General features: G+C 40.3%; 1 protein-coding gene across 2 annotated transcripts; it reads left to right on the top strand.

Moving 5' to 3' along the window:
• Positions 1 to 2,462: 2,462 nt before the first annotated feature.
• On the top strand, positions 2,463 to 9,648 carry LOC144707989 (uncharacterized). 2 transcript variants are annotated; one of them, XM_078581278.1, is made up of 9 exons: positions 2,463 to 2,559; positions 2,664 to 2,964; positions 4,861 to 5,019; positions 7,234 to 7,323; positions 8,497 to 8,589; positions 8,663 to 8,806; positions 9,042 to 9,149; positions 9,256 to 9,307; positions 9,386 to 9,648. In XM_078581278.1, exons 2-9 carry the CDS (start codon positions 2,677 to 2,679, stop codon positions 9,418 to 9,420), a joined length of 969 nt encoding a protein of 322 aa, XP_078437404.1. In that variant the 5' UTR covers positions 2,463 to 2,559; positions 2,664 to 2,676; the 3' UTR covers positions 9,421 to 9,648. The 2 variants fall into 2 exon arrangements, with proteins under 2 accessions (XP_078437404.1, XP_078437405.1); XM_078581279.1 differs by lacking the exons at positions 9,256 to 9,307; positions 9,386 to 9,648 and having other exon boundaries at positions 9,018 to 9,149.
• The last annotated feature ends 343 nt before the right edge of the window (positions 9,649 to 9,991 follow it).

Raw genomic sequence — 9,991 nt, 5'->3', positions numbered from 1 at the left:
ACTTAGAAGGGTTGCATAAAAATATTAGTTAATCATTATTAAGCAACAATTAGACGAATCATTGTGCGGAAGAGGGTAGTTGGGAGCTTTTTATATGTCAAATGGCACATTTAATACATAGAGCTTGAACTTTTTTTTTTCTCCCGTATGGGATAACAGCAGGAGTCTGAGTTTAACATCAAACTCCGAATCCTTTATCCCATATGGAAGAAAATAGAAATTTTGGGCTCTATTTATTGGATGAGTTACTAATATAATAAATATATTACATATATAACCAGCTTAAAATATACTAAATTTTTATTAAAATGTTACTAAATTGTTTAACAAATATTATACCTTGTTTAATATATACAGCACGTGATTTCTCCTTTCTTCCATATGGGATAACAGGATTCGGAGTTTAATGTAAACAAATATCCTGTTATCCCATATGGAAGAAAATAAAAGTCTTGCATTGTATATATTAACTGAGGTTGAATATATATCAAAAGTATATGGCGTTGGATATACATAAATCATCAAATGTGATGATTAATATTATTTTTTCTGTTGATACCGGATCTCGTTCCGGATACCGGTTCCAATATCCAGATATCAATATTTGATATCCGGTATCCGATATCCGGATCGTCCTTACCCCTCTGATATCCATCTTTGATATCCATCCACACTTTAAAGACGGATCGACCTATATCCGATATCCGTTATCAGGCACCGTCCAAGTTTTATTGCAGATATTGGACATCAGTTGTCCGATACAGGATATCAGACGTATATCGGTTGGGCGAACACTATTTGTCATATTATGTCATCCTTTCCTTCCAACCCTCTACAAACTTAGGATTTGCCATTTTGGACCAAAGACCGGCCAGACCGGACCAGACCAAGACCTCAATTCGCCATTTCTAGATGGACCAGCTGGCTAGTCTAGATTCAATCTGAAGGTCAAACTGGACCAGGACCATATTCCCCCTCCCCATTTCTTGTATGTGGTGGATGTCCCCCTTAATTTATGTTCTTTTCTATGCAATTTTTTACTTTCATTATTTGATTGTGACACTGACTAGTCAACATGACTGGACAGGGCCCGGACCAGAACCAGACTCAGACCGGACAAGATTGGACTAGGATCGCACTGGGACTAGACTCGGACCGAACAAGACTGGACTGGAACAAGACCAAAGTTTAGATAAGGCTTAGGTCCTTTCTAAAAACAAGGTCCACAATCAGGACCAGACTCGGACCGAACAAGACTGGACTAGGACTGGATTGGGACTAGACTCAGACCGAACAAGACTGGATCGAAACCAGACCATAGTTTAGATAAGGTCTAGGTCCTTTCTAAAAACTAGGTCCGCAATCATGACCAGACTCGGACCTAACAAGACTAGACCAAGACCGAATCGGGACTAGACTCGGACCAAACAAGGCTGGACTGGAACAAAACCAAAGCTTAGATAAGGTTTAGGTTCTTTCAAAAAACTAGGTCTGCAATCAGGACCAAACTCAGACCAAACAAGACTAGACTAGGACCAGATCGGGACTAGACTTGGACCGAACAAGACTGGACCAGAACCAGACCATAGTTTAGAAAAGGTCTAGGTCCTTTCTAAAAACTGCGTCGGTAATCAAGACCAGACTCGGACCTACAAGACTGGACTAGGAACGGATCGGGACCAGACTTGGACCGAACAAGACTGGACTGAAACCAGACCAAAGTTTAGATAAGGTTTAGGTACTTTCTAAAAACTGGGTCGGCAATCAGGACCAGACCCAGATCGAACAAAACTGGACCAGAAGTGGACCAAAGTTTAGATAAGGTTTAGGTCTTTTCTAAAAATTGGGTTTCGACTGGAATAGTCAAACCCTGTAACAAACTCACTGAAGGATGATGGACTAATCTCCGCTCCTTTCGTCACGTTCTGTCATATACTCTGTCTAACCCTCCGTAGAGTCAATGACGGAGGCCGGACGAATCTCTGTTTCGTTCGTCATATTCCGTCATCCACTCCGGCTAACCCACTAGAGACTAGACATGGTTATTCTGTTCTGTTCGTTTGAAACGAACCAAAAATTCGCACAAATGAACCGCATATGGCCTTGTTCTTTGTTCTGTTCCTTTTTATTTTCATAAACGAACAAAATTCGCACATTCAAATAAAACTAGAACAAAATTCGGCGAACAAAAGAATCACACACCGGTCTGTGCGATGTTATGTTCGAATTCGTTTTTGTTCTGTTTGGAAAACCGAACAGAAAGAACAATTCCGAACGACCTAGTCTACTATAGAATCAGTTATGGATGACGGACGAATCTCTGTTCCGTTCGTCCTATTGCATCATCCGTCACGTATAAACCGTCGTCCATCGTTCATCATCCCGTCATCCGTTTTCCGTCATCCGTCGTCCGTCGACCATTCCCGAAGCAAACAACGAGCTAAACAAAACCCTCGCTGAATCTTCAAAGCTCGTCGAAGAAGACGAGATCGATTTTTTTCCCAAATTCAATTACTGAACTCGCCGACGATCCGAGTTCATCAATCCTAGTCGAGACCGGTGAATCTTCCAGACCTCAAATTATCCCTATTTTCTCCCAATTTTCGCGTTTGTTTTCCATCGAATTTGATCCAATTTGAAGATCTGACGGATTGCTCGTCCAGGAACTGGATCGAAATGCGAGCATTTTCCGTGGCAGGCGTCTTGAAGCACTGCCATCGCCTGATGAGGAGCGCGTCCCCGGCGTTGGGGCGGAGATCGTGCTGTCCTACTCCGTCGGATCTTCATTTTTTGAAGACACAGAGATGGTGCTTTTCCACGCTTCGACTCGCTCGATCTCGATTGTCGAAGACGGAGTGTCGCGTGTCCGGAAAGAAGAGTGATGCGTTCTATGTGGTTCGGAAAGGAGATCTTGTCGGCGTCTTTAAAAGTTTTGAGGATTGTCAGGAACAGCTCAGTTCGTTTGTGAGTTCTTCATTTCGTTATTCTTGGCAGATTGTGAAATTGCAAGTTCATTTGTCAGCTCTAGGTTTAGACGGCATCTTTGATTATTTTTCAGGATCTTTGTTTAGTGAACTAAATTTTTTAATAAACGTCTTTGATGAAATTGTTTCTAGCAGATGAATCTGAATTTATTTTGTTCACTGTGGCTTTTTTTCCCTGAAGAAGAAGAATAATTCAAAACGTAGCCTGATTTTAAAACGTAACTCAGGCGAGGGTTTGGAGATAATGTCTTCGTTTTTCATTTTTTAGAACATCCAGAGACGAGATATGATGTATTAAGGGGCCTAATTATGTACTCAATGCATTGTTATAAAATATTTTAAATTCCTTCTCTCCAGTGCTCCGTGAGGAGAAACTATTATGATAGATGTGAACTTTTAGGAGACAGCTCTCTCATCATATTAAAAGGGGTGGACAAAAGTAAGTTAATCCTGTTATAGTACTCTGATTCATGCGTTAATAATCCTGTTTTAGAATTCTTCCTCTTTCATAGCTTGGTACTGTTTCTGTAATATTGAGAAAATAAAATCTAGAAATGGGGACATCATGTTTTCCAAGAACTCGTGTCTGTGCAAATCTTCAAAAACCGGGAAGGATTTGTTATAGGCTGGTTTAGAAGGGCATGAATAGTGGGGGAAGGGACCAGTTTGGCCATTCTTGTAACTCCTGTTGTTTATATATCTTTAGGTGATCTTAGGCTGATCACTGATTTTGAATGATCTTCCCCATTTCTTTAAAAAAGGGAAATCTATTTCAAGCAGGTATTTAATTTAGGACGTGTGTATCACTGCAATCTTTCAAATTCTGTTTAATTGGATGGGTTTTTTCTATGGTCTCAGTCCACAAGGATTCCTACAGGGCTTTTTGTTAGGCTGCATTTGTTTCTATGTTAATCTGCCGGTTTCTAAGGGCCGTAGGAAAACTGAAATATAGAAAAGAGTGCGCCATCCATAATATGATAAGGTTATGTCAGTTTGTAGTTCAATTACAAACCTGTGAAAGGAAAAATTGTCCTCATCTCTTTGAAATATTTCAATCAGCTGGTTGTGTTTTGCGCAATAGGAACCTGATGCTTCATCTTTTAACCCTCCGCCTTAAAACTTTTCTTTGTGGATTTTTCTTTAGCAAGTGAGATAAAATGCAATTAAATATTAAAATCATTTTATCCTGCTGTTCTGGAAGCCTTTCCCTGTGTTACAGCAGTGTTCTATTGCTCTTAGGGAGTAAAGAAGCAAAATTGGAGACCGTTTGGTATCGTAAATCGAGTTTGGGATTGTAGCCATTCACCAAGACTAAGAAATCTAGTTGTTGAATTGTGTATTTTATTATTATTCTAATTTTTGTAAATTCATTTGTGTATTCGAATAAAACATGGTCACATATTTTAGAACAATCATAGAAAGAAAAGGAATCTTGCCCAATGGGAAGAGCACATGCTGACTAGTACAACACGTGTGAGAAGGTAAAAATACAGCCAAACTGGGAAGGAGCAGGCATTCGGCATCATTTCAAGAATTGGTTGCAGCAGCAACCAAAGTCTGGTGAGCAGGATCCGGTCTATGATCTAGAAGGGGGAAGCTCGACCTGGAGATTCCCAATTATCCACTCTTCTCTCTCACCTCCGAATTCTACTTCGTTCTTCTGTTTCCCCTGTACTTGAATACTCTGCTGGTTTTCCAAATCCTGCTATGCAGATGACGCTGATTCTTCAGATCCACATCATTTTCCCTCTTGATATATTTTCTCCTCGAAATTAACAGAACTGAGAACTCTTTACATGCTAATTTTTCGTCAGGCATTCCTCTTGATTTCTTATTGATGTTGCTGAAGTTGATTTGCCCATGAACGTTTCATTAGGTATGTGATCCAGCCGTCAGTGTTTTTAAGGGATATTCGCTTATGGAGGAGACAGAAAAGTATCTTTCTTCTCGTGGCTTAAGAAATGCTATTTATGTCATCCATTCGGCAGATGCTAAAGATGACATCTTTGGTGCGCTTGTTCCTTGTACTATTCAGGTAGATTTCCAACCTCTTAGAGATCCATATCTTTTAAATATTTTCGTTCAACAAAAATATATATCTTTTAAATATTTTGTGTCTATTATGACAACATTATATTTTATTAAAGAGTGGAACAGATTTGATCTTTGAAGAATTTAGATTTCTTTCTTGTTTGCATCACAGTTCGTTTTAGGTTTTCAGAAATTACGGCTATAATTTTAAAAACATGGTCAAGAGAATCTATTCTTGGTATACTTCGGATGTCTTCCCTGGTTTTAGTTATGTGAAGGAAGTTTTGACGATGAGAGGATTCCAGTGGGGTTATACAACGTTTTGTTTGGCAAGTGTACATCCCCGGCGATTGCATTGGCGAGTTGTCATCATTCTGTCATTTCTCCCCCCCCCCCCCCGCCCCCAAAGATGACAATGATGATGTTGAAATCGTTATCATCGTTGCCTCTTGTCGCTCTCAGGTCTAGAATGATTATGTATAAGCGAAATAAGGGAAGAATTTGGGTCTCAGGGTGAGCAGAGATACTAGAAAGGGGGTCTGGTAAGAGAGAGGAAGAGAGAAGGAATGGTATTGTTGTCTCGAGTAGAGGGCATCATGTGCTCCAAGTTCGTCCTACTATCGTCCACCAACTGTGGCAATGAAGAGCGGAGAGTAGGCTATGGGTTGGGAGAGGGCACAGGAGCGCGAAAGAGTGAAGTGTTTAACCTCATCTGTCTGTCTGTCTGCATCTCCTCTGCCATCCACGGCCTTTAAGAGTTGTAAAGCAGTCAATCCTGGTAATTATACATCTCAGTTCTAGTGCGGGTCGCGAGATGGCTGGGTGTGGCATGTGGCATCATTTTCAGTAATGGATGCCTATATGAACATCAGAGGGGGAGATGTGACATCATTTTCAGTAAGGGATGCCTATATGAAGATCAGAGGGGGAGATGTGGAGGACTTGACGATCAGCAACATATGCACCTTGCCGTGGAAACAGAAACTCCCTCTCAAGGTGCTGATCTTCAGCTGGCTGTTGCGGCGGTGGCAACTGGTGATAAGCGCCTTTCAAAAAGAATGGCCCTACATGCACATGGGTCGACAGAGACTGTGCTCACCTTTTCTTCACATGTCAGGCAGTATGGTCATCGCAGCAAATTTCAGGGGTCAATGTCTTGTCCGGTGAGGCATTCTGGGTCTCTGTCAACGACGGCAGATACAGGAGAAGCCGGACAGGGGGGACACCAAGTCACTTCCAGGGCTCGGCCGCAGCTGTTCAAACGTATGAAGGCTGGAAACACAGTCTATAAATAAAGAGGGATCAAGATAGAGGAAGGGGGTTTTTTTCTTGAATCAGTTACAGATCGGGAGATCCTTTTGATCGCGGGTGGGAGTCCATCTGACTTCCATCATATCTGCAAGCAGAGAGGCTACGGATTGGGAGTCTCCAGTGCAGTGGACGATATCTTCTTCTACTTCGGTTCGTCATTGCATTGTGTTCCATCGTATTCTCTTCGTCACGGATCTTGTTATCATGATTCTTGCGCACTATTCGACGTCAACTATTCTGGATCTGGTTTGATTTCCATTCTTCGTCCATTCCAAGTGGAGTTGACATCAACTATTTAAGGAATCCTTGATCACAGTATCATTGTCATTCATTTGGGGGTAGGATGACGACTATGATTTATTTGTTTGATGCAAACAAGGACTGATGTTGGATCAGGTTGACAATTTTAGGCATCACTAAGTTTTGCATTCTTTCTCTGAGAGTGGCTGGCTTATCCTTTCAGCTTTAGTTTTTTATAGCTTCAGTTCTTTTTTCTGTATAATTTGGTATCTAGTTTTACAAAGAGTTCAAGGTTGTGTCCCAATTTTTCTAATTTATGATCAGTTAAACATATTCGTCATTTTCAATATTTAATTTCTAAATTTATTTTCAAAAGCAAATTTATCCTCATTTTCAATGGAAGTCCCCTATCTCTGTTTTTTATATCGTCACATGGGCTCATAGTTTTTTTGGAGTTCCCGAAAGGATTATCAAAAGCTGTGGTGGATTAACCCTACTATGTTGACCATTGTATATACCTACATTGAGAAAGGTGCTTTGGTTTTGGTGCATTGTTATGAGATCTATAACTCCTTTATCTCATACCCATCTTATGGGTTTTTACATTCGTCAGTTTTTACGGACAGATGATAACTAGTATTTGTATTTTTATGATTTATACCCGCAGGATGTAACTGAACCGGAGCGCCCAGCAGAACTTTCTATGGAAAGTTTTGAGGTTTCTAAGCCAATTGTGGACTCTTTTGATTCCAGAAATGTGAGTCCGGCTCTAGTTTCGCCATAGTATTTCTCCATTTTTTCATTAGAATCGGTGAAAATTCACTGCTATTATCTTTTCTAAAAAATCACTGTTATTTTTTCCTTTTCTTTTTCTTCTTTCTTTCCTTTTCTCTTTCCTTTTTCCCTCTCCCATCCATGTCATGAATGCACAAAAGGATCACGTAAATTTTTTACTGACGATTATTAGATCAAAGTCATTAGACCATCTTGCACAAGGTTGCATCTACAATATTGCTCTAGGAATCTGATAGATTCCTTGATGCAAAGAGAGAAAGAGTGCTAGATAGAGGGAGATGAAACCCTTGGATTTAAGATAATTAAGTAATGGCTGCTTTCTTCCGCGACTTAATCTTTTTCCTCAAGGTTTTGCCCCTTTGTTTCCCTTACCCTTTCAAATTCATGATAGATCTTTCTTTTCTGATATGGGATTGTTCTTGAGTTAGAATAATTTCTCTTGAAGACGTCTTCTGGAAAATAATGTGCCTGTTATTCATGACCGGACAAACTAAAACAAGCTAGTAAAGGGTCATGTCAACCATAATGTCAGATTACATCATTTCATTCGTCTCTATTACAAATGTTCAATTAATTTTCTCTTAAGTAGATTCTTCTTCTATAACTAAACTTGAGAAAGTCATAAAGTTTAGGGCTTAGGCCTTTAATCTTATTGAATGGATTATCTCTGAGCCTTACAAAGTGAAGCTTTTTTTTGGTTTCCAATGATAGACTAACTCAGAGTACCTGACTTTTTGTGTTCGGCGAACATCAACATCATTGTCAACATAATCGACCCTCATTGATGTTGACTAAGACGTTGACGTTGACAAATTTTAGGATTGCTGACAATGACGATGATGAGATTAGTGTTGACAGTTGATGGTGACAAAGGGGGGATCACGGACAGTTGACATCCTATTTCATCATCAGCTGACAACCTAGTAAAGTTCTAATTAAAAGATCTTTAACTATGTCTACCTGGACGATCGATAATGACATTGATGCCTGTTGATGTTGATGAAGTCATCTGTTATTCGTCAATATCCCACGTCAACTCCATCATATAACCTTTTATCCTATTTTTCATCTATGTGGATGAACTTTTGAGCAAAGAGTTGGAGATTGAGACAATATATCATATTTATTGGATCAGACATCATGCATCATTGAATTCGACGGTGCATCGAAAGGAAACCCCGGAAGAGCTGGGGCAGGTGTCATCATCCGCAGTGAGGATGGAGCCGTGGTATGCCAACTTACACCCTCCGCTGCGCACTTTTTACTCTTATACCTGGTGACTTAAGAAGTGTTCATTAAAGATTTATAGGTTGCGTGAAGGTTTAGGTGTTGCAACAAATAATGTGGCTGAATATCGAGCTATGATACTAGGGTTGAGATGTGCCCTTAAGAAAGGCTTGAAGGTGATACGTATCCAAGGAGACTCAAAGCTCGTCGTGAATCAGGTATATTTGATCCAAAGGGTTTTCTTTTCCACCCTTGTACATCTGATATTAAGCTAATCCTTCTTCTTAGTTTAAACGTTTTTGTGATACAAATTTTCAATTTTTTCTCGAGTGTTGCCTTATAAAATGTTAAATATTCAGACAAATATTCTTCGATACTTGGTTTAAAAACCGATGTCAGAAGTTGATAATACCTCTAATTATTTGTCAGTTTTGGTGCGTTTCCTATTGACAGTTGAGTGGAGTTTGGCGAACACGGCATAAGAACCTTATCAGCCTAAACCAGGAAGCCATTGAACTCAAAAATAAATTCCTTTCCCTCGATGTGCGCCATGTGAGAAGGGTAAGCCATCAATTGATTTCTCTTCACATATATTAATTGTGTAATCGCATATCTTATTTATAAGTCCTTCAGAGATGTCTGCTCAATTAAATAGAAAATTTTGTAGGAATTTAATTCTGCTGCAGACACCGAAGCAAATTGTGCTGTTGAGCTCCCCAGTAAGTCGCCTTAAATTAGTTATCTCTCTCTCCTCCCTCTCCATCCATCCATCTTGCTTATATCTAGTTTTGAAGCAGATGGCGAGGTGCAAGAATTACCGGCCGAGTCTTGAATTTTTTTCCGAAGGAGAAGCGGCATGATCCATACTACCATGGAACTTAATTTCATGTATGGTCGCCAGGAATGAAGGTACTTATCCTTCTCTTTTCCTCCTATTCTTTACCCAGTCGCTCCAAGCTATTGTTGTAATGTTGCGGGTGGGAATTTAAAGCTCATTTTTTTATCTCACTGATCTCGCCTTAATCGGCAGAAATCAATATTTTACTCTAGTTTCGCCATAGATGATTATCTGATATTTCAAAAGCAGTGCCCGCAGTATGAGAATATTGCAGATCTGGGTAATAAACCGATATGATCCTGGATCTAGGCTCATATCGGAGGGATGGTAGTGGACGAGGCGAGGTAGAAATTCCCGGGGTAGAGAGGTGAAACAGGAAAGATTGAAGAGGAGGCCGAGCAGAGGGGGGGTAGGGATCAGCCGAGGACGAGCCGCCTGAAGACGCAGTGAAGTAGAAACGATCATGAAGGACGGGGATCGTAGAAGGAGAGAGAGAAACCAGACTTGTACGAGGATAGGGGGGACAAGAACACTTCTTCTTTCTTCTTGGCTGCTCTTCTTAAGG

Source organism: Wolffia australiana, chromosome 9, assembly GCF_029677425.1.
Source record: "Wolffia australiana isolate 7733 chromosome 9, ASM2967742v1".
Classification (NCBI taxonomy): domain Eukaryota; kingdom Viridiplantae; phylum Streptophyta; class Magnoliopsida; order Alismatales; family Araceae; genus Wolffia; species Wolffia australiana.
The sequence above is the reverse complement of the archived record's forward strand: the minus strand, read 5'-3'. Positions and strand labels throughout refer to the sequence as shown.

What these genes read in the sequence shown, in the direction of transcription:
- LOC144707989 (XM_078581278.1), top strand. Translation starts at nt 2,677, where the DNA reads ATGCGAGCATTTTCCGTGGCAGGCGTCTTGAAGCACTGCCATCGCCTG. An exon ending in TTGTTCCTTGTACTATTCAG is followed by an intron (nt 5,020 to 7,233) that starts GTAGATTTCCAA and finishes TTATACCCGCAG; the next exon opens with GATGTAACTGAACCGGAGCG. An exon ending in CAAAGCTCGTCGTGAATCAG is followed by an intron (nt 8,807 to 9,041) that starts GTATATTTGATC and finishes TCCTATTGACAG; the next exon opens with TTGAGTGGAGTTTGGCGAAC.